The 27,295-nt window shown below is 49.2% G+C and overlaps 7 protein-coding genes; 3 read left to right on the top strand and 4 right to left on the bottom strand.

The window, feature by feature from the left end:
• Positions 1 to 875: 875 nt before the first annotated feature.
• Positions 876 to 2,213, bottom strand: FFUJ_06335 (related to cornifin B; the record flags this gene model as incomplete). XM_023579648.1 has 2 exons in its annotated part: positions 876 to 1,511; positions 1,575 to 2,213. The coding sequence occupies 2 exons, from the start codon at positions 2,211 to 2,213 to the stop codon at positions 876 to 878; spliced, it is 1,275 nt and encodes a 424-aa protein (XP_023432448.1).
• A 3,441-nt stretch (positions 2,214 to 5,654) lies between these two features.
• On the top strand, positions 5,655 to 6,897 carry FFUJ_06334 (related to methionine synthase II (cobalamin-independent); the record flags this gene model as incomplete). XM_023579647.1 has 2 exons in its annotated part: positions 5,655 to 6,426; positions 6,476 to 6,897. 2 exons carry the CDS (start codon positions 5,655 to 5,657, stop codon positions 6,895 to 6,897), a joined length of 1,194 nt encoding a protein of 397 aa, XP_023432447.1.
• An 896-nt stretch (positions 6,898 to 7,793) lies between these two features.
• Positions 7,794 to 12,516, bottom strand: FFUJ_06333 (probable ABC1 transport protein; the record flags this gene model as incomplete). XM_023579646.1 has 3 exons in its annotated part: positions 7,794 to 10,598; positions 10,646 to 11,685; positions 11,838 to 12,516. 3 exons carry the CDS (start codon positions 12,514 to 12,516, stop codon positions 7,794 to 7,796), a joined length of 4,524 nt encoding a protein of 1,507 aa, XP_023432446.1.
• A 5,005-nt stretch (positions 12,517 to 17,521) lies between these two features.
• On the bottom strand, positions 17,522 to 18,120 carry FFUJ_06332 (uncharacterized protein; the record flags this gene model as incomplete). XM_023579645.1 has 4 exons in its annotated part: positions 17,522 to 17,685; positions 17,737 to 17,752; positions 17,803 to 17,975; positions 18,030 to 18,120. The coding sequence occupies 4 exons, from the start codon at positions 18,118 to 18,120 to the stop codon at positions 17,522 to 17,524; spliced, it is 444 nt and encodes a 147-aa protein (XP_023432854.1).
• A 1,124-nt stretch (positions 18,121 to 19,244) lies between these two features.
• On the bottom strand, positions 19,245 to 20,984 carry FFUJ_06331 (uncharacterized protein; the record flags this gene model as incomplete). XM_023579644.1 has 4 exons in its annotated part: positions 19,245 to 20,482; positions 20,541 to 20,727; positions 20,779 to 20,898; positions 20,952 to 20,984. 4 exons carry the CDS (start codon positions 20,982 to 20,984, stop codon positions 19,245 to 19,247), a joined length of 1,578 nt encoding a protein of 525 aa, XP_023432445.1.
• A 496-nt stretch (positions 20,985 to 21,480) lies between these two features.
• FFUJ_06330 (probable ubiquitin-conjugating enzyme) lies at positions 21,481 to 22,384 on the top strand (the record flags this gene model as incomplete). XM_023579643.1 has 3 exons in its annotated part: positions 21,481 to 21,507; positions 21,560 to 21,639; positions 21,697 to 22,384. 3 exons carry the CDS (start codon positions 21,481 to 21,483, stop codon positions 22,382 to 22,384), a joined length of 795 nt encoding a protein of 264 aa, XP_023432444.1.
• Positions 22,385 to 23,527: 1,143 nt separating this feature from the next.
• Positions 23,528 to 26,137, top strand: FFUJ_06329 (uncharacterized protein; the record flags this gene model as incomplete). XM_023579642.1 has 2 exons in its annotated part: positions 23,528 to 23,921; positions 23,997 to 26,137. The coding sequence occupies 2 exons, from the start codon at positions 23,528 to 23,530 to the stop codon at positions 26,135 to 26,137; spliced, it is 2,535 nt and encodes an 844-aa protein (XP_023432443.1).
• Between the last annotated feature and the right edge of the window lie 1,158 nt (positions 26,138 to 27,295).

The following is a 27,295-nucleotide window of genomic DNA, read 5'->3' as shown; positions in this document are numbered from 1 at the left end:
GCTGTCAACGTTGTCGGTCACGTTGCTATCAGTATCACCTCGCCAAGCCAACACTTCACGAAAGCAGAGCATAGGAACTTTTACTCAATGCAACCCAAGGTTTGACTTTTGACCATTTAGAAGCTGCTTACGAGCACGAGGTGATTGATATCGCGGCTAATTACTAAAAGCTGTCTACTGTCATAATTTCTTACCGAGATCGAGATATACTGAATCTCCACTGCGTATTGTTCCAGACACAAAAAGAAATCATAACTAGTGCATGTCAGAATCCACTTCATGACCATCCAATTGTGTCTGTCTGCAGTAACCTGTCAGAAAGCTTCTCCCGAGGCTGACTTACACGACAGTCCCTTGCATATTTATCTGCAAGGAACCGGCTTCATCGACAGTACCCCTTGTTTGCAAGATGACTTAGATGACTTTCACATAAGTCTAAAGATAAGCGTAGGTATTAGACAATATTGCTGAATTCAACGCAGCCATGGTCAAAAAGTCACAATGATCAGAAACGAGAAAGAGTAGAGAGAATCACTGTCACATTAAAATCCTCTATAAGAATAAAGTCATAAAGCCATATTAAAGCCGAAATACTACTGATTTCTAATCGCCAAAAAGGTACCACCATCGAAATGGACAGCCGAGACCCTAATCTATCGTACAAGATATCCCAGAGCCAGATCTACCCAAATTATGCCGACTGGTGTAAGAATAAACCAAGAACGTTAAACGTTACACATTTGCGTGTTTTGTTGCCATCAAGAGCAAAGGACGTGATGAATGCTGAGCTTGCCGGGCAGAGACTCCGGCATCTATGAGAAAGTCCCAAATCCGGGGAGGAGGAGAAGAAGAAGAAGGTTTGCTCATTAGTTCCTTTACAGGACGAAAGCAAGACCGGCGATGGCAGCGGCCACACCGGCGAAGGTCTTCTGGGCGGCACCGGCGGTCACAACGGGGACCTCAGGCTTGGAGCCAGTGCCAGTGGTCTCAGGAGTCTCGGGCTTGGAAGGAGTCTCGGGCTTAGCAGGAGTCTCGGGAGTCTCAGGCTTGGCGGGAGTCTCAGGCTTAGCAGGAGTCTCGGGCTTGACGGGCTTGGAGGGAGTCTCAGGCTCGGGGACGACGACAACGGGGGGCTTGCCGGGGGTGACGGGCTTGGGAGGGGAGACAGGCGTGGTAGGCTTGACGGGAGGGTGGACAGGCTCGCACTCGCCCTTGGAGCACTTCTCGTAGGTGTAGCAGTCGTCCTTGCACTCATCGAAGTACCATCGGTCCTCATCGACGTCGCAGACGAACTTGCGAGCGTAGTCGACAGAATAGTGCTGGTCACGCTGGCACTCGTTGCCGTAGCAGACGATGCGCTGGTTGCACTCATCACCGGTGTAGTCAGCGTAGTGGCACTTTCCGCTGTTGCAGATCTTGAGCTGGCTCCAGGTGTCGTCGTTGCATTCACGAGGAGCGCAGAGGCCATCCTCGCAGACGATCTGCCACTTGGTGCAGGTAGGGCAGTGGACCTGAGGAGCACAGTAGTTACCGTAGCAGATGATGATGACATCGGTGGGGATGGCGGGGATAACAGTGGTGACGGTCTGGGTGACGGTGGTTCCGTCCTCAGTGAAGGTGACAGTGGCAGTGGTGGTGACAGGAGGGAGGGTCTCGGTGACGAAGTCGGTGTTGATGACAGTGTCAGTCTCACCGGGGTTCACACCGATGGCGACGTAGACGGAGAGGAGGACGTTGACAGCGACCTGTCGGCGCATGAGGCGGTCGCCAGAAGAGAGACCACCACAGTTCTCATCAGAGTTGCCAGGGCAAGTGATGTCACACTGATCAGTGTTGACAGAAGGAGAGGTGGAGAGGTCAAGCTCGTTACCACAGTAGCAGCTGTTGTCGTAGAGACCGAAGAAGTTGGAGCCCAAGCAGGCATCGGCACAACGCTCAGAGTCGTTCTCCTCTGAGGAGTAGGCCTGAGTGAAGCCAGGGAAGCCGTTCTCAGAAGAGAAGCATCCGAGGAAGTTGAAGCCGTCAGGGTTGCCAATGCCGCCAGCGGATGTGCTGGTAGCGGCACCGGAGGTCTCGGTGCCGGTGACATCGGTGCCAGTGGTGGCAGTGCCAGTCTCAATGGCTCCGGTGGTGGTGTTGGAGAAGCGGCCCGTGGTGAACTGGGCAGCGGCCAAGTTGCCCATGGCCAGGGCGAGGAGCTCGGTGTAACGCATTTTGGATGGTGGTTCTTTAGAGCGAATGACTGGGGTGTGTAACGACTGGAAAACAGCTCTCGGAAGAGAAGCGAGGGAATCGAGGATGTTTGAGTTGCTTGATGATGAGAGAAGGAAGAAGTTGAGCTTTGGACGGAATCAAGCCCTCTCTTTATACATGATCTGGGTCCCCTTGCCTTGGGGCTGAGATTGTATGGGATCCTCTTAGGACCACAGACTAAGCCTCGCGCCGATAGTCTGTCTGGTCCTCGACGAATGCATCGAGCCCCCAAAGCAAACAAGTCCAGAGTGCTGTACTGTGACTGTTGAGACATGGCGTTCCCGTCCAACAAGCAAAGAATGCAGTGCCCCTGGCTTGACGTGTCTCACTTCCACTCCACACCCTGAAGAGCTTGTTTGGGCCCCAAAATCCCCGCTGCTTGAGAATTTGGCTCTACAGCACCTCGAGTTGTAAGATTACTCTAAATTCCAGATGCTAATACTGATAGCCTCTATCTCACTTGTTAATACGTGAGGCTGCTGACTCGGTATTCTGCTGAGACACTCATCCCAATGCCGTGGCCTACCCTCCTTCAAAGGACTGATTTCACATGTATCGAAGTACTCTGGATTCCTCCATGTTCTGCCGCTTCTTGGATACCGACGGCCCATCGGCATCAGATTGATAGCCAAGAAATAATTTCTCCGCATGCGCGCGATCCATTCCTGGATGCGTCAAAAAAAGAGCACTTGCTATCAGAACACACTTTCTCACAAAGGTTCCCCTCACGTAGGATCTGGCAGATATGTGACGAGCGTCTAATCTCCATCACCCAAGAATGTACGTCATTGGTCACCAGAAATAGGCAAAGCAATATCTGGTGTGTTTTGTGGCTCCTCCAAAGGCGACTATACTCGCTTGAGTATCACTCCCATAGCGTTTTCAGCGTTTGGAACTTGAGAACGGACAAGGCAAAAGATCAACCCTGTTTCGAAACCGTTTACATATCAGACCCCTCCCTCCCTTCGGCCGGATGCGAGCATTCTTTAGCACAATCCGGGGAAATAGGTTCTTCCATATCTCGAAAGCATTTGGCTATGAGTGTTTTGTTGTTTGGGTTTCTCGTTCATGTCCACAAGATCGAGACATTAGATTATCCATCCCGGAAGCTAATAGATGATCCACAAGGGGGAGATTGCGTTCGTGAGAAGTGGAAGAAAGGCTGGTCTTACCAAGGGAGAGCTGAAAGCTGGTATGAGACATGAATCAAGTCTGACTTGTTGTGTTATGCGGGCCGATAGTTTTTGCGGAGGCCGTCCGGGTGGGGTCTAGGGTAGTTTTTGACAGTACAACTCTTAAGTTCATGACACTTCAACAACGGGAAATGATCAGGAAATGGCTCAAAATAATGGGGATTTTTGTCAAAGCTGATATTGATTTCGACGTTTTTGGCATCGCCAAGCTTAATCTAAGTTTACTACTGAGGAAAGAGCTATAGCTGAAGCTTGAAGTTCTCGTATAACCTTGTAAGAAAATATCACTGGAATTCACGGCTCGTATTAGAGACCAAACTTCAAATACCGATTGGGTATAGCTCAATACACTTTCCAGTAGTCTGTTATTCTCACCTAATCCACTTCTTGCTTGGCGATAACTGACTTACATCTACTAAATATCAGTAACTCCACAGTAGATCCCTTGGATGCAACTCATCCAAGGAAGCATGTTAAGCTTGAGTCGACATGGGTCACTCTGATAGCCTAAACAAACCGGCGTTCGGTAGTCTCGGAACCTCGCCAGAGCCCTACGACGATAGCCTTGTCTGTTTCCGGAGCTTACAGACTGATACTAACCAGTCGAGTCATACAATCACTTGACGGTTCTTGATTGATAACATGGTGTTGATGACCTTTCTATGACGTGAGGAGAAGCTTTAGCTATCGCACTCGTTCCAAAGTCAATTGATGCTTGAGGCTATAATATCAGGGAACTCCATTTTCAGTATCGTCACTCTCCGGATCAATCGTTGCCGTGCCAAGTCATTGATATTGCAATCATGTACTACAAGATTTCATGCAAGGTAAAAAAACACCCTAATTTGTGCCTCTGTTACACAACAGCATATCAGTATACTGCAAAGCTCCTTGTTCCTGACGATCAAATTAACGTGTGGCAACGTTGCGCCTCGTATGTTTGATCACCAACTGCAATGCTAAAATTGGAAAGCCAAGTAAAAGCTGCGACAATAACAGGTCCTGGCGAGGAATGTTGGCAGCGCGTGCCGTTGGAGCCATTCCCGCTCCTAATCGGAGCTTAGGTTAGTTCGCTATCGTGGGCAAAAGAAGAAGAAAAAAACGCCTCACGATTCACTAATCTCCTCTGTCTTCGCTTCTGATGCCAGGGAGGGCTTTTATTTGTCGCCTTATGCAAGCCGCTTAATTTAATGGCTTGCAGAAAATTACTTAGTATCAAACTTTCTTATTCGACGTGCAGGTACGAATAAAATCGTCCCATTGTGCCAAGGCTCAGCGAGGGAGATATACAAATGTTTTGTGTTTTGGGTTGGCCAAATCTTGCTCCCTTGCTTGCATAGTCTCACATTGAGTGTTAGTAAGTTCTTTCTTTTTCTTCGGTACGATCTAGCACTTGTGAGGCCGATCTCGATGAGACTACTGAAATGTACAAGAAACACGCGTGAAATGTTGCAGGCAAGTCTTGGTTCTGCGGTATGCTTCAAGTGAGACACACGAGACTTTGCCCCTTGGCTAGTTGCTTGGACATTGTCGTTCCTGGGCTTTGAAAAGGACTGTTGCCCCTGTTTCCTTTGGATCAAAACAATTCTTATCAATAACATCAACATTGATAGCGGTAGTGTAAGCATCATCAGTTTTCTTGCCCTTGAGCAATTGACCTCACAAACTGCCCTCTCTCGTTTTCATCATGACTGACAGACATCAGGCTTCAGGTATACCTTCAAACACACGGGCCGAGATGTCATGAGCAGTCATTGCGAAGGCCATTTGCGCCTTGCCTGTCGTTACCATTCCTCGAGACTCCTTGGTGACATGCCCATATCGGCCACCTACTGAGTTGCCATACTGACTGGTTGATGTTCATCTCTATGCCCTTCTTGCCTTGCGTTGCCAAGTACACACAACATTTCATAGGCAATTCATATGTCCTACCGCTTCAGTTCTATTCATGATCATGGCCTGAACTCCAAATATCGTAACCCTAACCCTCCCCTCATCTCAACAGCCGTGTCCATCAACCGAAGATCTGCGGAGGGGGAGGGGTCATATGGAGACATGCTACTCTCAACGCAGTCATCATTGGACCATTGATTGGCCCGGTTTTGCCTGGGGAAATACCCCATGTCATCATGCCCATGATAAAAAGAGCCATGATGGCTACTCCCGCAGCCATGAAACCGCTCAATTGACTCTCCTCGCGCTCAGAAAATGACTGTCACAAAGCTCCCCTTCCACGCCGACCACATCGGCTCTCTCATCCGCCCTGAGGCGCTGTCTCGCACCCAGGAGCAAGCCGATGCCGGCCAGGTCACTGCTGAGCAGCTTGCTGCGACGCAAAAGGCTGCTATTGCCGATATCGTGAAGAAGCAGCAGGAGCATGGAGTTCGCGCTATTTCTTCCGGCGAGTTTGATCGCAAGTACTACTTCTCTGGCTTCTTTGAGCGTCTAGGAGGTTTCCGCGAAGTTGAGCCTGTTCCCTGGGATCTTGTCCGTCTCTCTGCGCCTCCCATTGCTGCACTGAAGAAGGCTGGTAAGCAGTATCCCATGGCTGCTCTTTGCGAGTCCAAGATCGAGTACAAGAAGAGCCCTTACCTCGAGAACTGGAAGATGCTCCGCGAGTGTGTTCCTCGCGAGCAGTGGGCTGAGTGCAAGTTCACCATGCCTCCTCCTTGCTATTTCCACCTGCGGCTTGCCTCTGGAAAGTGCTACAGCCCTGAGGCCTACTCTAACGATGAGGACTTCTTTGCCGATTTGGCCAAGGCTTACCGTCAGGAGTTCAAGACTTTGTACGACGAGGGCGTGCGAAACATCCAGATCGATGACCCCACTCTCGCCTACTTCTGCTCCGATGAGATGCTTCAGTCTCTGAGAGATGAGGGTGTTGACCCTGACAAGCTATTCGACACTTACCTCAAGGCTCACAACGATGCTATTGCCGACCGACCTGAGGGTCTCCACGTCGGACTTCACGTCTGCAGAGGTTTGTTTCTAACTCAATGACATTGTATCCACTCACTTACACGCCACAGGAAACTTTTCCAAGTCTATGCACTTCAGCGAGGGTTCATACGAGAAGATCGCCGAGAAGTTCTTTACCGTCCTCAACTACGACACCTTCTTCCTCGAGTACGACAACCCTCGTTCCGGCGGTTTCGAGCCCCTCCGCTTCCTCCCCAAGCACAAGAACGTCGTTCTCGGAGTCATCACCACCAAGGAGCCTGAGCTCGAGGATGCCCAGATCATCAAGCACCGCGTGCTCGACGCTGCCAAGATCATCGCTGATGGTCAGGGCCGCAGTCTCGAGGAGGCCCTTGAGCAGGTTGGCATCAGCCCTCAGTGCGGTTTCGCTAGTGTCGCTGTCGGCGCTGAGGGTATGACTGAGGAGAAGATGTTTGCCAAGCTCAAGCTTGTCAACGACGTTGCTAAAGAGATCTGGCCTGGCAAGGCTTAAAAGTTGATGTTTCCAAAAGTTGTAAAAGAAAAGAAAAGTTGTACATAGGCTTGGGGATTTGGGAGTGACTGTTGCATAGCGCGGTGTTGATCGTGGTGTTGAAATGAAAGATGAATGATGGCCCACAGCACTTTGGGTGCTATTAGGCTTATGTGCTCCTATGAAGTTGTGCCTGTGCGCATGGTGAAGAATTGGTGATGCTATCCAGGAAATATCTATCTACACAGTCCTCAACTCATTCTCGCCTGTCATAGCCACACTCGACGCCTGCAACGATGCAACAATTCATACTAGCATGAGTTTTTCCAATTCTTCAGAGGGTACCCAGGAGTACTGCGACTGACGACTTCCAACGTAAACTTTATTTGGTGGTTCTCGGCATTCTTTTCCGGAAAATCATATGTTATGGTCTAGGCCAACAATTACTCGACAACCAACTGCGATAGGGCCTGGGAGGGGGGCAAGACGGCAGAATTGCCATTGGTGACTTTTAACTGTTTGAGGTACCTAGTTCTAAGGAAAATTAGGGTATGATTTGTATGAAGACTTAATGATTCTTCAGGCGCTGGTGGAAGACGCCTCTACAGCTGGGACGTTGAGAGCCCTATCTTCATCCAACTCCGTATGGAGGTGCTTGAGCAGACATCACACTTCGATAAAAAGGCCAAATATTTTTAAGAAAAAGTTCATTGAAAGGGGTATGGGTATCCTTCCTCCATCCCGCATCTGTGTCCATCATATTACAGTGTCTAGTAAAAACTCATATGTACATGTTCGGCAATGCCATGCCGTCTATATGCAAAGGCTCATCACCCTCACAAGCTCTAGTAAATAACAAAAATCCTCCAATCTCATACCCAGTACAAGACATTCATTTTTTCAATTTCTTTCTTTTTTTACTCCTTCTTGACGGTCTTCTTCTTGAAGCTCTTCTTGGGCATACGCGCAAGCCAATAGATGAACAGCGCAGCACCCATGTTGAAGATGATGTACACCCACAGAAGACCAAAGTTGCGCCATCGGTCGGCATAGTCAATGTTGACGCCGGCGAGGTATGTGTTGGTGTACTGGACAGTGCAGAACTCGCAGTTGGAGGTGGCATCGGGGTCAACGAAGTAACCGCCAACAGCCTTGATATAATCGCCCATGTACTCGGTACAAGTTGAACCGTTGGGTGGTGTGATGGGTACGAGTTCGTTGCTGGCGCAGGTGACTTCCGTATTGGCGACACCTGTTGCTAACATGCCTCCGACTAGATATGTAAACGGTGACACGTAGTACATGAACTTCCAGAAGCCAGGCAGGGTTCCCTTAGGAGCGAGGACACCACAGAAGATCAGGCAGAGCATGAACAGCAGGTTAGCAACGTTGGCACCACCCTCAGCTGTTTCGAATCCGGCAATGATCATAGTCGAGAAGGTAGCGGTAAAGATGAGGAAAGCCAACAGTAACAGGAACATGAGGGCACCGCGTTCGGTAGTTTGACCGGCGTCAGCAGCGTTGTTGTAAAGACCGACAGGGTAATACCAGCCAAAGAACATGATGACCGCCATCAAACTATTCCAAGGCAATTCGACGATAATCTGCGCCAACATGAAGATCTTCCATGAGTAGACCTTGGAAGGACGCTCACGAACCTCGTAGAGGGAACGCTGAATGACGAATTGGGGCATAGACTGTTGTACTAGTTGACCGAAGATAGTGAGCAAGTTGAAGATGGCGAACATCTGGTTCTGAAGACCCTGGATACTGTTTGGGGCTCGGAAGAAGACGAAACCGATGAAGAGAGCGACGAGAGAGCAAAGAGCAGCCTTGGAGTAGATATAAACGGGAGTACGCCAGTACTGTTGGAAAACACGGAAGAGGACCTCCTTGAGTTGAACCATGAAGGGAGCAGCGAACTCACGGTAGCTACCGTCATCGACATCAGTATCCTCAACGCCCTGCTTCTCTCGCTTGATACGCTCGAGTTCAGCCTGGACATCCTGATATTCGGGGCTGTCGCGCCAGGTCTGGAACCAGTCGAGTTCGGTGTGAGATCCGGGAGCAGCACCAATAACTTCCAACATCCATTCAGCAGGGTTAGCCTCAGGGGGACAGGCATGTCCACCGTAACGCTCAAAGTAGCTGGTCATGGTCTTGGAGTTCTCGCCGATATCACCAAAGTAGACAGTCTTGCCACCCTTGGCCAGGAAAAGGAGTCGATCAAAGCGTTGGAACAACATGGCAGAGGGCTGATGAATAGTGCAGAGAATAGCTTGGCCGGCGTTTGTCAACTTCTCAAGAAGGTCCAAGATAGCCCAAGAGGTTTGAGAATCGAGACCAGATGTAGGCTCATCAACGAAAAGCAACAGAGGAGGCTTGGCAGCAAGTTCGACACCGATAGTAAGACGCTTACGTTGCTCGACGTTGAGACCTTCACCAGGAACACCAACCACGGCATCGGCATATTCTTCCATATCAAGGAGCTTGATAACCTGTTCCACATAGTCGAGCTTCTCCTGCTTAGGGACGTGAGCGGGCTGGCGTAGAAGAGCACTGAAGTTGAGGGCCTCTCGGACTGTCGAGGTCTGAAGATGGAGATCCTGTTGCTGAACATAGCCGGTCTTGCGCTGGAAAGACATGTCTCGAGGGTTACCATCGACCAACATCTCGCCTGTGATGACACCCATAGAAGTACGGTCGGCCAAACAATCAAGCAGAGTGGTTTTACCAGCACCAGAAACACCCATAAGGGCTGTCAGGGTACCAGGCTTGACCCAACCATCGACATTATCCAGAATCTTACGGGTTTCGTCCTTGATCTTGACCTCATAGCAGACATCATGCCACTGGAAGACCGAGGTCTGTTCCTGGAGCATACCGCCATCCTTGTTGGTTCGGCTTCGAGTGCGTTCAGCAGTGACAACGGGACCAATGTGAGCCATAGCAGCCTCCGGGTCGCTATGCTTCTTCTCAGCATTGGCAACAGCAGCAGGCTTGTGGCCGCGTCGGTAGACCAGGACTTCACCCTTGGACTTCTTCTCAGAAACGAGTTCGGCGGCAACCATGTAGGTGAAGGTGAAAAGAATGATCCATGCGATGACGATACCAAAGTTGCGCCATCGGTTCTCCCATTTGTATCCAAACTGCATCTCGGCGTATCGGTCACCATTCACGGCAGCTCTTCCAGGTTCAGCTCCAACGGCACTGCACACCCGGTTCTCCGATGCAACATCTCCGTATCCAGAAACTGAAGGGTTAGGAACGAACTCGTTGCAAGTGTAGTCTCGGTTGTGGAATTCGTTGACGACGACAGCCTCGAAAGCATAGGCGATAGGGTCGATCCAGTACAGCCATTTGCACCATCCGAGCATATAACGCTTTGGAATGACGAAGCCGGTGAAGATGACAAGATCCAGAATGAGGATGGCGGCGGGGACAAGAGCCTGGAACAAACTGCGAGTAGCCGACGCAATGGTACGGAAGATCATGGACATGACCAAAACCACAACGAAAGACATGAGGATGAAGAAGAAGAAGGCTCCTGGCTCGCGCTTTAGGTTTGTCATGAAATAAAGCGTAATGTTGAAGACGATCGTATTGGCGATTTTGTATGGCATGTCGCACAGCATTGAAGATATAGCTTCTGCAGACGGATGATATAATGCATAACGACTGTGTTTTTCAACAATTGGACGTTGCGCGTACAGGGCCAGAATCTGATACTGTTAGTTTTGATCAAAAAATAAGATTCGAATGAGCGTACCTCGAGAGCACTTGCGAAAGCGTTCATCAAAACAGCAAAGAACAGGAGAGCACCACGCTGGAAGAAACTGCTTGAAGTTTCATCCAGGTTGAAGAAGACGGAACCGATAATAAGAGCCATAACGAAGTTACCAATAAGAGAACCAACAGTGATACCAGGGTCACCCTTGAGTCGCAGCCATCCACGCCACAAACAAAGCTGAATTTGCTGGGTGTACGAGAGAGTGTAGGGAGACTTAGCACGCTGTCGCTTAGCCTGCTGAGCTTGCTTGGAGGCACGGAAAGCCTCGGCGTCGGGGCCGTTGATGGGGTGGGCGACCTTGTAGTCCTCAATCTCAACCTGCAGAGCCTTGTACTCGGCGCTGTTTCTCCACGCAGTAGCAAACTCATCAGGGGTTCGAGGAACCTTGCCCTTGAAACCATCACGAACAATTCGCTCGTTAGGAGCAGTCATGGAAGTGAGGAAATCAGGGGTGGTCTGGCGAGCAGGGCACTCGAAACCCAGGTTGATAAAGTACTGCTTAGCAGCATCAGCGCGGCCAAAGAAGATTTGTCGGCCTTCGTAGATGACAGTGGCCTTGTCAAACAGGTCATAAGCGCTTTGAGGCGACTGGTAGATGGACACAACAGCGGTGTTGTTGAAAAGCTCGGTTTGAAGACGGAGAGTCTTGCAGAATTCGATGGCGTTGGCGGAGTCAAGACCTCGAGTTGAGTTATCCCAGCACTGCAGAGGAGCACCAGACAAGGCAGCCTCAGAAATGGTGACACGCTTGCGCTCACCACCCGAGACACCACGGATATACTCATTACCGACGCGGGTATTCACGGTGTGAGAAATACCAAACATAGCCATGACAACATCTCGGAGGTGATCGGCAAAGTCGTTTCTGTTCAGGCCCTGGGGAAGCTGACGGGGCTGTCGAGCTCGGGCAGCGAATGTGAGGGTATCGCCAACAGACAGCATAGGGAAATGAACATCAATCTCGGCGGTGTAGATAGCCTCACCACGGTGGTGGGAGTGCATCTCCTTGGCGGTCATACCTGTGGCACATCATGTTAGAGATACTGGTTACTTGGGCGCATGTAGGTACGAGTTGTGTTGCACGCGACAAGCCCATTGCCGATCGCAACAGAAGATCGAGTCCCGTGAAACCAAAACACCCCATTTGCGCGAAATTTGCAATTCGACTCACCTTGGTAGTTGAAGTAAGACCCCTCATCCACGTAGATACCGTTGAGTTCACCAGCGATGGTCTTGAGCGTGGTGGAGCAACCAGCACCGGGAGGTCCAAGAACGACAAGCATTTCGCCCTTGTGCACAACACCATCAAAGTTGCGCAGAATATCAATGCGCTGTCGCTTGCGACCAGTGACTCTTCCAACGAGGTCGCTCAGAGAGAGCCACACATTTGCGACATCGCCCTGGTAATCGCTAGCACCACCATAACCGTAAACATTGAGGTTCTGGTAGCAAACACCAGCAGATCGGAAATTAGCGCCGTCTTGGTGAACTAATTCCACAACGGACTTCGCCCATTCGCGAGCGTTGAAGTTGGGAGAGTTGGGGTTCAGAGGTGAATCCTCGCCAGCCTGGAAAGGATTCTGTCCGTTGGGGTGGGTGCCGGAGGCATGCGAATAAGATCGAGCGAGGGCCTGAACAATAGAGGTTCTTCGCTCCATCTCTGAATCTTCGTCTTCCTCATCTTTACCTAAAGTGTCGGCAGGTGATGATGAGGGCTTCTCGTTAATCGCTTCGTCGTCGGTGTGCTTGTCAGCAACAGGCACATTGTCACCAGTTGAGCCTGCGCCTGGAGCACCCTGCCTTACAGCAGTGGCGTCGTTGTTGGCGTTGATCCCGTAGAGCGCCGACATGGTGAAATGTGACGGCTGAATCTACTTGGGATTCTCGCAATTGAGTTTCGTGGTGGTGAGTGATACCCCAGTGACTGCAGGATTTCGTATCTCGTATCGGAGTTGTGAGTTGGGTGTGGAATGTTGTTTAATATGCGAATTGGTAGTCGAGTACTCCGTATTATAGAAGACAAACCAATTCAAACAAAACAACAAAAGAAAAGGTAGTAAAGGTTGGTATTAAGGATCGACAATGAATAGACAGCCGATCACAAGGGAGTAAGCAGTCCCTTAGAAGAGGCGTGTAAGAAAGAGGACCCTGGACAACGCAAGACAAAACAAAACAGGAGGGAGGTCAGGAGAATATGTAAAATATGAATGAGCTCTCACTGTCACTTCGTCATGTCCGTCCGTCGGTAAGCTAACCTAACAGAACGAGCAGATGGATGGAGATAAACTCGCGTGGATCGTCCAAGCAAAGGTCCACCTGTCGACTAAGCCCGAAACTGAAGGGTAGACGACAAGGGGTGTGCACGCCCAGCTACCTCAGGTAGGTAATTCTAGCGCAGCTTTTAGAAGTGCAGGCGGGTGCGGCTGCAAGCCTCTGTAGGGGTTGTTTCTCGCTACCCGGGTTGGTTACTGACTGGGCTGTCAACGATGCACTGGCGGCCGCTCCAAGTACCTACCTCGCTCTCTAGGTAGTGATTGCTGTATCTAACCTCTTTTCTTCGCTTTCAAACTCAAACTGACTCAAGATATCGCCATGATATTCCCAGTCTTCAGTCCGCAACAGTTGATCATACTCGTCAATGTGTCAACGCTGTCACAAAGTCCGCAGCTCTTATCCACTGCGCCTCTTCATCTCTCCGGCATTAAGAAACAATTTGCCATTTCGCACACTACCAACAACCCGACCCGATACGCAATGACAATTTAGGCAATCATAGAGGGGTGCGCTGTTCTGGCAAAACATGAATACAGCGCCTGAGAGTGAGGGTGAGAGACAATTCTTGGCGGATAACGGGTGCCTTCAAACTCCGACACTCCAGGCCATTTAAGCGAGAGAGGATCCCGGGAATGGGAGCGAATTGAACACATGCCCCACTACTAACTCCACGCTCTTAGTGCTCCTACCCCTGGATGCCATGTTATTCGTCGTATTGCACTCGCATAGCAATGATTCTGACTGGTAGCGCAGATGTGAGCCATTGTGATTTAACATTGCGTTAGAGGCTCACCTAAGCCACAATCATGATAATTCGACTCTCTGGTGATCATCAAACGGTCAGTATTGGTTCTTGAATATTCGCATCCGACCCTCTCTTGAAACACGACACTGGACTCTGGAGAACTCTATCTCGACTAACACAGCTAATCTCATCTTCTACCACGCTGCATCAAAGCCTATTTGTCGCGCGCTTGTTTATCCACCAAGAGCCCTACAAGATCTAGCTGATGATCATATCGTCTCCCCTTGTAAGGAGCAGTGATCAGAAACTGTTATTTCCAACAAGGACAGATCTCTCCGATCTTCTCCGCAAAGATAAAAAACTTTGTTTCCATATCCCAACTTCAAACAAGTTGCGAAACCGCGTATTCATCATTCGGGTCATTGCAAAAACCCGTCGGCCGATAGCCAATTACTCACGTTACAGCGGATGGAAGATCCCCCGGTGAGACGCCTCTGATTGGACAATGCGCTTCATGTTGGTGGTGACAGTCTCACGTATTCCTTATATCTGAGCCTTTTTTTTTCTTCCCTTCTCGCCAAACGATCTGACAGGATAGCTAATTCTCATAAAGCTTGGCCGTCAGCGCCAGGATTTTTGTTGATGATTTAGATCCATCGAGAAACACCAACGCACGGCTAATGTTCGTCGTTAGTGGTAGCGTGAGCTTACTCCGTATTTCTATCGGGGTCTTCCAAGGACCCGACAGCCCGTCCGCACCCCCGTCCACACGGCCCGCTAGTCAGCTTGAAATGTCAAAGGCTTTTTCAGTTACTGAGTCAATTTTGACCCCTTTGTTCCCATTGTGGGGTGACTACGATCCTTGACGAGACTACAGTAGTGATGACTCTGTCGTCTGTTGCAATCGAACCTACGCGTATATCAAGCAGGGTTTTCTTGCTTCCTAGTGAATGCTAAAAATTGATGGTTTTTTGCTTCTTATGGCTAGTGACAGGGGAGCATACGAGCAAGTTCTTTGAACGATGCAGCGTGTAAAGCAACATGTCGCAAATAAGTCTATCTAATATGATATTCATCTCGCTGACGTGTTCAACTTGAACAAACATGGCATGAAAAGACCTGAGTAGGTAGGTACCTTGATATGTTCAAGCCGTAATAGAAGTCATTTCTAGGTAATTCTATTAGATCGGTACAATCGAGATCCGATCACGCTTGACGATCATGTCTCATTTCCAGCCCATTGTTACCTTGGCACTCAACTTCTGCCCGCAAACTCTCTCTGCATGCTACGCTGAGAGTTTATATCCGATCTCAATTGGCTCTACTCCGTGCAAAGCAAATACAACCTCGAATCTTCTTCTGAAACTTGATGTTCTTACTGCCATCTCAACCTCAATCTCTGACTGAACCCATGGTGCAACGGAATGTTGAGACCCATACGTCTAATTACACCTCACACCACGCGCCACGAATCCGAAAGCGACTTTTGCGACCGTAAGATGAAAAAGACCCTCAAATCTTACACCATTCAACGGTCCCTGCAGGCCCAACGCTCCTCAAGCAAGGGCTTGGTCGATCATTAATGAGTGAGGTCCACTACAAAGTCCGCTCCGCAGCGTGAATGTGCTCCAATGTGCTCAACACGCAAGCTGCGCATACTAGCGTCAAGCCATAAGATTTTAAACATTGCGATACGTCTTTGTCTTACCCTGTGGTTGATAGATCATACACAGGTAGACGATGCAGGGGTAAGAAGCTGACCGGATAATGTTCGTCCGTAAGCCATTGGCCGCGTGTGTGTTACTTACTGCAGAATGCGTTCAGTGTGAATGCGTGTGCTGTCATGGTATTTTGGCTGTTCGCTAAATTAAATGTTTCCGGGTTGAATCCTTCGGAGACTTATATGGACATTTTGTGTTGTCCGTGATAAGTTAACCAAGACTCAGCACAATGCGTCACAGCCCACAGAAAGATGAGCAGCTGAGTGATTGAAACACGAAAGCTAACATAAAGATTTTCTGATAAATGAACAAAAGGACTTTCAGCCGGGATTCTTGGGACGGGTTTATTGAAAGCTTTGTAGTGCAGGTGGTGTTTTGTAACGGCATGGTGTAGTATCATGTTCGAAACCACAACAATTGGCAAGCTCTTTCAACCATATATCCTGCGATTGTATTATTTCCGCATGTGTGTAAACTGGACCGGGGGAAATGTGGTCATGTTCCATAGCAACATCCTGTAAACCTGAACATACGTAACTCCCTAACTCGATGTTTTCACGATATATCACAACAGGCCACAAAGAAACATAAAACTCAACACCATATATTGGTAATATATTTGATATAACATAATACAAAAATAGTACGTCCATATACGTACATAGGTAGATACCTACCTGCTCCTTAGGAAGGTTTGTCTCATCGTATTCATTCATTCCCAGATCAACATTAGAGTTTCTCCTATTACCCCTGGTAGATTGTTCTCCTCTGCAGAGTACTATATTGGGAGTACTGTAACTGAGATAGTCTAATAGAAGTGTTATTCTAGCTGTATTAATTGTATCTTGGCTCACTCTGGTGACTAATAGATGTAGAGTTCTGGTTGTTCCCGTTATCTTTTGGGAGGGCGTTATAATTTCTGCGCTTGGAAGGACTGTTATTTGTGCTTAGTTGTTGCGCTTTCTTGTGTTTGTTGGAGTTGAGGTATTGCCACGGCCTGGCGGGTGAAATTTAGATGAATCTCCTCGTACTCTGCAGAAGCTCCCGTGATGCAGACAGCCCTCAACATAAAAAAGACGGCCAAAAGGCCCATAGAAACAGTCACGAAAAACATGATACTAGAAGGTCATAAATGCCAATATGCCAGATAGGTAGGCATAGGGAAATAAGTTGCAGGTTAGGATGAAAAGCTTATCGTCGATGTTGAAAGGAACTTTTGCTTGTCTTTGTTTCATGGCCTTAGCCGCCTTCTCCTCTTGACAACAAGCGGAGGGCGTGGCTGCGCCGCCAGATGCGAAATTTGTTGTACGACTTAAGAACAACAAATATGCACTGTCTAAGAAGCTCTCGATTGGGAACTTTTGTGAATACCCGGAATATTACTCCATAAAACATCCACCTACTGGGAATAACTGCACGCCTCTAAGGCAGAACATATAAGTGAAACTTCATAAGAACGTGTTTCGTTTATCCTGGAAACATCCAGCTAACCTAGAGCCGCAATAACGTCAAATCCGCCTATAACAGAACAATATCTGGCCTGAAGAATGACGTCTATTCAATTTCATAACCGTAGAAACTCTGTCGGAAGTTATTACGTAAAATACCATGATTCAGCAATTAATCATGATATATTTTTTCATTATAGAAAGCTAAGATTTCATAATTCGTATAATTTATGTGAGTTTCGTGATACACCAACGTCTGAGTTGGAACTGCGAAGTGAGATTTATATATACTTCTAGGACCTCTCTACCCCCTGGACATGTCATTGGAATGAACTTATTATATTTTAAGTTCTGGTGTGTCTATCTAATGGAAGACGGCCTGACGTAGCGCGTTAGGACTTACTGTCGAGGCTGCTAAAACGTAGAATGGACAAACTTCCCAGCCTCCAGGCCTTGGGGAGCAAGAAAACACCAGACCTTAATATAAGGTATCATAAACTTAGCAAAAGGCATCTAAAATTTCTACTCAATTTATGCTCAATTTATGATAATTTACCTAAATCTTTTGCCATTTAGGGTCAAGGTCTTGAGTTTTCTTTCCTTCCCCAGCCAGGGCAACTAGCAAATCGCGAAAGCAAAGATAACCAATAACCACACGGATTGCCATCTAAACTCCAGAAGCTTCACCGGTGATATCATCGGGGACAAATCTGGGGGCTCGGACAGGGATAGTATCGATCTTGTCTTTGATCCAGTTTCCGCCCAGCGTCTGATCCTTTTCAAAAGTGTCCCAGATACGATGAACGAAGGCTTCCAAAGCGATCACCCACACTTGCTACTTCTCATCGCCTTCTGCCAGACGTGGACGAGAGTTGTTCATACATTCGCGAACTTGAGCCTATATCTATCAGCGATAAGGGACAGAAACATCAGGTTTCAAACTCATACTGGGTTATTCAAGGGCCGAGACCCATTCTGGAGTGCCAGGAGTTGTCGGCGCTGCAAAACATGCTGTCTGTATCGGCTAGCATTCTCTGGATTATTCTTTGTCGAATTGATGCTGTATTGCTTTCCATGGGCCTTGAGAATAGTATCGAAAGCTGTCCAGAGATCCAAGACTACTGCGACGAGATGGACGCGTCCAGTGGGATTGATATAATGATGTCACTGGTCACCAGGCGCCATGTCGCCTGGGCCAGCAGGATCATCTCTCAAAGTCCAGGAGCATCTAGACATGCGCAGTGAGCTTATGAACATCAGAGCCATTGCCGGAGAGGAGTTCATAGACCTTAATTAGGTTAGATTTCATTACGAAATGGTCAAGAGTAAAGAGCTTACAAGTCGTAATCGCTACCACCATTGACATTGCAAGAGAGACATCGGGGGCTGGAATAAGCGCCAAATGCACAGTCAATCAGGGGTATCGGGAGGCTTGTGGGAGGCAGGCTTTCTCATGCTTTAGGGAGCAAGAAAATATAAGACTTTAGAAGAGGATACTAAAGTAAGCTTGGTAAAGACTCCCCTAAACTTAGACTAAATTGTCTAAGTCTTTTCATCACTTAGGATAAAGGTCTCAATTTTTCTTGCCTCCCCCTGCCATGTCATGCTTAAGCTTGGTCAAGGAGGACCTGAAATATTCGACATACCAGCGAGCTCCAGCTGAAATCGGAGCCGTTCTCTGGTGGCGTTGAGTGCTGGCATCCTCGCGATTCAGGAGTACTTGCTTAGCCTGGGGAGGCATTCTGGGCGATATAGTGCGTAAAGATGTAAGAGAAGAATGAGAGCGGACTGGCAATAAAAAGCGGATGTGAAGCCAAGTAAATGCTCTGGAAGATATTGAGTATTTAGAGTTAGATCTGGAAGAAACAGGTTTAAGAATAGCGGTTCAACACAGAAATCAGGAGATGATCAGGTGTTGCTTGAAAAAGCAGTATATTTATGGAGATATTCTGAAATATTTGGAGGGGCAATCGTGAAGTATTTACTGAATTGCCACAAAGGACCACAATAGCAATTCATTGCCAGTTCTCTGGACAACAATAACTACCCGTGTGAGGGAGGTCTGTGGTTACCACTGACCCAAAGTATCAAGGTCAGAGCAACTGCCTTATATCAAATACATCAATCAACTATAATATCCTTAACATTATTAAAAGATCATGGCTATTCTGTAGCTAATACAGAGCAATATGGTGGGTTTTCAATCACGTATAGGTCACAGTTCCACTTCAGCAATTATATTGCTTCTATGTTTATAAGAAAAAAAGTTGACCTAAGGGTGCTAGACCGATGGCCATAGACCCCCCACACCCATGTAGGTAGTTTTGCTTTTGAAAAGCAAATTTTGAAACGCAAGAGTGGTATTTTAGTCATAAAGGATATCTATGTTTTTACAAAAAGTTGATTCCCACGCCGACCTGCAGCCCCTTCGTTGAAGCCTCTCCTTTCCTCAGAGCCAAAGGCAAACTGAAGTTGAGCTCGAAGCGAGCAACAGGATGAGCATAAACAAGACCAACACCTGCAGCAACACTGGGAACACCGTTGAAGAGCTCACCAACTGCGTTTACCATGCCATTTCGGACAGCTGCCCCGGACAGCTCCTGCGTGGAACCACTGCTGGACGACTTCTTGCTGTCCTTGAGGGCAACGAGACGACCACCATTAGCAAAGAGCTGGAATCGTAGACCGGAATCGGGTCCCTTGTAGGGAACTGGAAGAAGCATGTTGACACTGCCAGCAGCAAAGACATCGCCTCCGACAGAGTCAGAACCATCGTGGGGACCAAGACCACCGAGCTTGAAACCTCGAACATCTGTTGGTCCTCCAAGTTGGAAGCGATCGTTGATTCGAGTAGGACGAAGCTTTCCAGTAAACTCATAACCAAGAGGCAATGGGCAAAGCAAGCCTAGTCTCAATCCGCCACCAATCGAGATTCCTGTTCGCTCACGAATGCCTGGCAAAGGAACTGGGACGGCACCTCCGACTTCAACCTCACCCTTGGAAAAGGCAACATCACCAGCAAGAGGACCAAGACCAGCTACTTCAAGTCCAGATCGGAACATGTATCCGCTTTGAGGAAGTTGAGGGTTATCACGCCTTTCCCTGTAGAATGTGTGCTTGACAGAGCTCTTGATAGAGTCACCAGCGTCTGCACGGACTGTTGGGCTGGCGTTTTCGGCCAAACCAGTGATCTGCCTCCAGATGCCCGAATACTCAACGGACTGTGTATCGCGTTGTTGATTCAGCCACGAGAATCGCAGTGTGCCACCCTTGAGGACCTCCTCATGAGAAGCCCATGGCTTTTCGGCGGCAGAAGCCACACCCTCGAGTGATAACCTCATGTCGGGGTTACTCTTGACAGGTGCGGTAAGGGTGGCGCTATAAGCTGAGCGTGTACGCGTACCAGCCTTTGCATTAAGCGTCAACATCTCAGCACCACCAAACATGTTTCGCCATAATAGCGAACCATAAGCGGACCCCTCTCCATTGCCAACGTCGGTACCAGTTTGGAGCTTGAATCGAGACAGCTCCTTGACTCGGATGTCGACGTTCACATCGGTGGGGGAGGTGGAGGGATCGGTCTGTTGGGCAGAGGTCAGGTAGACTTCGGGTTGAGGTTGAAATATTTCTATAAATCAGTTAATTTGGTGTTGCGGTGAGGGTTACTAGACCCAGGGAGTTCATACGTAGGCCATCGAGCTTGTTGCTTGCGATACGGAGACTGTTGATGACATCGCCAACAGTCGAGCTTGCATTCGAGGCATCGGCAATGAGGGGTTGGAAAATGGGATCGAGGAAGTTTGTTCGCGTGTTGACCGCACCGTGAATTCGAAGCTCGTTGATTGTCATGGGCGCCAATTGCTGGTCACCAATCTGCACATCATTAGCAAATGATTAGAAGCTCAGATTGGCAAGAGAACATACCACCTGAGCCAGACGCCGCTGTTTGGCTTCATCTTGCTCTTTTTGGAATTCGGGCTTCGATTCTGCTTCATGCAACAAAGAACCGGTGTCGGAATGAAGCTTGTTAAAGGGGTCCATAGACTGATTCATGTTAGATGATCGCTCCTCGTGTCTCAATAGTGGGATGGAATTACCGGACCCCCGGTTGACCCAGGAATTGCAGCCATTTTTGGTAGCTCAAGAGCCGAGTTTTTGCTTGCAATAGCCTCACGATGTCGATTTCAAGAGTATCGGACCACCAACTGGACCCTGACAGCCCAGCTTCCAATTAATCGCCGGTACGTACTTCCGCGAGCTCCCACCATGGGTGTGGACCCGAGACCTGTGGCTCAAAGTTGTGGCGCTTCAACTTCGTCATAGGATGGCATGTGATACACAGCCACAAACTATCCGGACCTAGCGGGACCACTGTGCCTGGCAAAGGGTGCCTCCTCCTGCGTTCCTCTCCGTTCATCTCAACTTATACACTCTTCATTTGCGCTCAAGCATAAGATATCGCTTCTTTTGAGTTTTTAGAGACAACTTTCTCTTTCACTTCACTCGAGTTTCGTGAATACTCGCTCCCTTCCTTTAATTCCCTAATTCTTTTAACCTCGACTCTACTCACGCGACCCGCAATCTGTCCCGTTCTCTTTGTCAACTTCTAATCCAACGTCAGTCAGCATGGCTAGCAAAGGCGCCACCAAGCGTGTATGCACTTCTACTCCCACCACTTGAATGTGCAATACTGATTATTGGATAGTTGACACGCGAATACAAAACCATCTCAGAGAACCCTCCTCCTTACATCGTCGCTCATCCATCCGAGTCCAACATCCTGGAGTACGTTACGTCACGCCCAACAATTGGTCGCGAGTCGACTTTGCTAACACAACTCAGATGGCACTACATCATTACCGGTCCTGAGGACACTCCTTATCATGGCGGCCAGTATTGGGGAACTCTCATGTTTCCCCCGAACTATCCTTTTGCTCCTCCCGCCATTCGCATGCACACGCCATCCGGCCGATTCCAGCCTTCGTCGCGACTATGTCTGTCTATCTCCGACTTCCACCCCAAGTCATTCAACCCCGCATGGGAAGTCTCAACTATCCTAATTGGCCTTCTATCATTCATGACAAGTGAAGAGATGACAACCGGTTCCGTTTCCAGCACCGCCGCCGAACGACGCTCCCTCGCCGCTCGATCACGCTGGTGGAACTCGACTGGTAATGGCACACACAGCAAGACGTTTGCTGTCCAGAGGGGTAACATCAAGGCTGGTGATGGTGGCGCCAAGTTTCGAACAGAGTGGCCAGAGGTGGATGCTGAGAATTGGGAGTGGATGACCAAGAACAAGGTTGACCCTGTCAGTGGCACACGATTAGATTCTGATAACAGCGGATCCTGTCGACCTCAGCTTGGTATTTCAGGGACTAGCGGTCATCAAACACAAGCCGTTGTTGATGTGGTAAACCAACAAAGAGACGCCAGCACAGGATGGATCTATCGCAACAAACTTCTTGTCGCTGGTGCGGCTTTCTTCTTCTACGTCCTTGTCGCTAGACTTGTTAGCGGAGAAGAATGATTGGGGAGAGTTGTATTCGGGTAGCGCTTCTTGTTCTTCTAATTCTAGTTTTTGTTTTATTACGGACGGACTGGCGGGCGCAATAGGTTAACAAGCCAGATATCAGGACTCGCGTCTCGATCTGGCGTTTCAGGGCATTCAATGAGCGTTTACTTGATGGGGTTCAATTTGATTGTCATCAGCTCATTTGCCTGCAGCAGTTGTGATGCATCGGGCAGAGACTCTAATACATCAAACAGGTAGACCAACATGCAACAGTGCTCCTTGTATCAAGTGCGTACCCGTCCGCGAGAATCAGTTGATGCACGTAAAGTCAGGCGGAAACAAGCAGGCAGCCGTGCTTTTGGGAGGCAACTGGCATAAGTTTCCGTAGACAAACAAGAAGCCCAGCCTATTGTAACCCTCAAACAAGGCCCCATGCAATGAGAGTTAAATGTCGGAAGCCGGCTGATGACTGTTCGCCGTAGAAGCTGAACCTTTATTTGTTGGTTACTATCCGGCGGGCGGGAGTATTGTTGGCTGCGCTAGCCCACTCAAGGCCCCTGAAGTTTAGCGCAAATCTTGACGCGGGCACCTACGGCACGGCGGGGAGGTCTGAGGTCTGGTCTACCTATAAGAAAAATTGTGACGAAAGCCCCAATTTTTGTTACCTTGCGACTCTCGTCTCCATCCTTTGGAAACCATTGGAAGCACTTCCTCGACATCATCATCCGGGTTTCCAGGTTGGTGAAATTCTCACAGCATAATACTCCCTATTCATCAACCCCTACAGCACCCTTATCTCCTCTAAGCCCTGTGGTTTGCTGCGTTTCATTCCTTAATTCACCCTCCTTACGATACACACCCGTCATCGAAATCCGCTCCTACTTGAGCTCTTCATCTCCGCACAAATAGCTGCACCTGGACCCTCATTTCTAGTGCATCGCCAGTTCGCCTCCGATCCACGGGCCAACTCCCTCACCCTTCAGCCCAGAATCGACAAAAGGGCACTTCAGTCATAACGAAGACGTCTGCTCTCCATGCCTCTTCCTCTAGATCCGTAGAGCCCTCCTCCCTCCGAATCCTCTGTTGAGGCCTGGCGCTGGCTAGCTGATCGCCCGCCGATACCTTCCCCGCCGAACCGTCAACGATCTCGTCCATGAAATGGCGCCCCAAAACGGCAATATGAAGACTCGCCGAAATGGCGGGAGCAAGCTCTCTCAGTCCTCCAAGCCTGTCATGCCTGCTATCCCACTGCCCTATGTGAAGCGTCAGGCCGCTTCTGCTGCTGCTCGTGCCAATGCTGTCCCCGTTTCCTCAAGTGCTGCCTCCACCACGATCCAGGAACCGGATGTGCGCTCTCCCATTGAGGTGAAGCATGTAAATGGTAACGTGTCTGCTGAGGCTAAGAAGGATGATTCTGTGGCTACGGTCCCAAGCACAATTGCTAGTCGAACTTCGACCTCCAAAGCTGAGGAGGTGGCCGAAACAAAGGCAGACGCTCACGAAGAAACAAAGAACGGCGCTTCTGAGCCGACCAACACCCAGGCTTCTTCTCGTAAGTACTTCAGACATGCTTATTCTCAAAATGCACCCTGAGACCCTTTACTAACCCACAATTCTTTCATTACAGCCGCATCTGGTCCTGAACATCCTCCCACTATCAACGAGAGCGAGAACATCCACAAAAACCCCGTGGTCTCAGGCCATTCTGATCAGCCCACCCCCAAGAACCAGGTCGATGTTGAGGCTCGATCAGTCGACAAGGTTTCAAGCGGAGTGAACGAGAAGCCCAATGGTGTTTCAAGCAAGAGCGAGATCAAAACTCTGTCTGGTAGGCAACCATACTCACACTTTTTTCAAGCCCTTCCAAATTCTCATAACTCGAATTTAGACAACCATCCACCTTCAAAACCCAACAAGGGCCGACCTCCTTCTGCTGTCCCACCGGGCCGATACCAGATGCCCCCTTCCTTTCAGCCTGCTGCTCGACCTATGGGACCAAACGTGAACGGCGATATGCGTGGCCATCGCGCTCCTCTGCCTAATGGCCCGCCAATGCACCAGCCTCATCACAGCAATGGCAGCATCCATTTTGGCGCTTTCCACGGTTCGACGAGCTCCTCTCCTGCTCCTCCATCCGGTGGTATTGCCCCTCCTCCCGGTATGACAGGTCCTGATGGTCGACCCTACATGGCCCCTGGTGCCAACGGCTTTCCCCCTATGATGCCGTATGGCGCAGAACAGGTTCCAGTTACTACTTTCGATAACTACGGAAGACCTACTATGGCTTACGGACCGATGGACTCTTTTCCCCCCTTCCCTAACAGTTTTGGCCCCCCAACCCCACACAGCTATCATGATTCGCAGGCATCAGGTCCTCCCGACGATGGTAGTGTCTACAACCAGTTTTCTTCAGCTCCAGCGCGAAACGGCGTACCTGCTTCAGATGAGACTCAGTCTCCCAACCAGCCAGGCAGAATGTTCGGTGGTCCCGAGTATCCGCGAATGATGCCGAATGCCGGACCTCCCCCGCACATGATGTCTTCAATGGAGGGTGCTGAAGGTCTGATTGGTCATTTGGTGCAACAGTTTTCATCTCCCGAATTTGCTGACTGCGTTTTGGAGCTTCGATACGCGGATGAAAGAGCTCCTCCAGTTCGCATTCCCGGCCACCGAGTCATCCTTTCTCGCAGTACCGAGCTCGCAAATGGCATCGCTAAGCAGTCCCGATCTAACCCCAATGATCCATCTCTTCCCACCATCCTTCTCGAGACCAAGAGCAAGTGGATTCAATCCAACTCGTTCTATATGGCCGTTCACTGTCTTTACGGATGGCCACTCTTGGACCCTGCTGCCGAGGGCATGAAGCAAGCTGCGGCTGATTATAACCAGTTGATTGACCGGTTCGAATTTGCTCTTTCGTATGCTGCAGCCGGCCATCTCCTCCGCTGGGATCCGGTCATGCGACGCGGTTGCGAGGTTGCTGTGCAACTTCTGACCTGGCAGACAGTTGAGAAGGCTTTGGAGTTTGCCCTGGAGGACCACCGAGACGAGGGGTCTTATGATGTGTTCAAGTACGGCGATGGATCTCGAGCTATTCTCAACGAGATCGTTTCTTTCATCGCAAGCAACACCAGCCCTACTTTCAAGATTGACACTTCAGTGACGGACACGTCTAGCTACGCTCGTCTTCCTCAAACTGCCCTGACTAGCAATGCCAGTACCCGCAAGCTTTCACCCCCACCCATTGCTCGAGGCACATCTGTGCATCTTGGCAAGGGCAAGGGGCGTCTCTCTCAACAGATTTCTGGCATTCAGTTCGGTGATCTTTCTTTGACAGACGGCAAGGTCTCGCCAGCTTCGGATGCTTCAGGCGGTTCGCAGCAACGAACTCCTTTCAATGCAGTACTTTCTCGGATTCTCCTTAACCTTCCATTCGAAACTCTTAAAGCACTGCTCGAGGCTGCGACTAACAAGGCCAACGGATGGCCAAATGCCGAGGCGATCTACCGCGTGGTCAAAGACACAGTAGCTGAGAGAGAGCGACGTCGGCTTCAGATCGTTGAACTGGTCAAGACCCACCAGGTCACAGCCTGGGCCGTCATTACCCAACAGCTCTCCAGTCCTGAGCCGAGATACGTCGGTCTCTGGAGTGCGCTGGGCTGGCGCGAGGAGATTTTGCCTTTTGGACCCTCAGAGAGCCCGGCCCTTGGTCGGACCTGGGTTCCCTTCGTGGGCCTTCAAGCAAGCACTCAAGCAGCTTACCCCTAAGCAACTGGGTTCACGCTACAGATTTTCCAATTTGATGAATGATATTGTGGGTTATGTTGATGCTGGATAATCGGGAGGGCGATATGCGGAAACATGGCAAACGAAGCCGAGGCTGACTTCTCAGTCTTTCGACAAAAGCTAGTACTTTTGATTTCGGGATGAAAGGGTGGCGTCCGTGATCCTGCTTACTAGGGAGAGGATATGATGCTCTTGGAGAGTTTTGGTTGATGAACGGCGTTGGGGGGCATGTCAACATTGGTTGCTTTAAAGCGAGGGATGTTTTTAACGAATGGAAACTTTGGTGGGGGGCACGGGAAGGAAAAAGAAAACAAAAAGTATTTAATGATTCCATATTGCTAGGGCCGGTGGTTCAATCCCACTTGTCCTGGGTCTGGCTGGCATCAATGGCCTGGAACTGGACCAGACGGGACCAGACTGGACTGATATGAAGGGGTTATGATGAATGATAGTTAGTGACTTTGGAAGTTAAAAAAGGGCGGTAGTTTCGGCATCAAATGGAGTATGCGTCGTTATGTCTCTCATTTGAGAGATAGCATTAGGTAGCCTTTTTACGACTGGTTTGATACCCTAGACTGACTTATGCGTTGTACGTGAAGTGCCTTATGACGATATGCCTTTTTTCATGCGCATAGTGGGCGTGTTATCGGGAGTCAAGCCTCTTTAGGTAGTTCAGAAAGTTGAACGTGTAGATGAATTTCATGTGATGGTGATGTACGGCTGGAGAAGAGCAACTTAGCTACCGAGGGCGGGGAACCCCTGTTGGACGACCCCATAAGAAACGATATTGCGTGTCTTCATTCGCTAATTGAGCATTGCTTTAATTAACTGGTAGCCTTAGCAGGGTCTCGATATCAAAAGATAGTGGGCAAGGTCAGCTTAGACCAAGAGCCGAGGTCGAATTCTCCACTTTACGTCGTCTTGCTCATTTCCAAGTTCTTGTGATTTCATCCCTTCCGTGCCTCCCACCATTCGTCACTTCACTTCATCAACAAACAGACTTGATGTGAGAGCTTCGATCTGGGCCCCTCAGCACTGAAGCTGTGTAACCAAGTCCAGGTCATTTCTGATTCACATAAATTGGTTTATTCATTTACTTGATGCCTCTCCTCGGAGCTACTGCTCGAATGCGTCGCTGGA

Source organism: Fusarium fujikuroi, chromosome FFUJ_chr06, assembly GCF_900079805.1.
Source record: "Fusarium fujikuroi IMI 58289 draft genome, chromosome FFUJ_chr06".
Classification (NCBI taxonomy): Eukaryota; Fungi; Ascomycota; class Sordariomycetes; order Hypocreales; family Nectriaceae; genus Fusarium; species Fusarium fujikuroi.
Note: the sequence above shows the minus strand (reverse complement) of the source record. Positions and strands in the feature narration are given on the sequence as shown.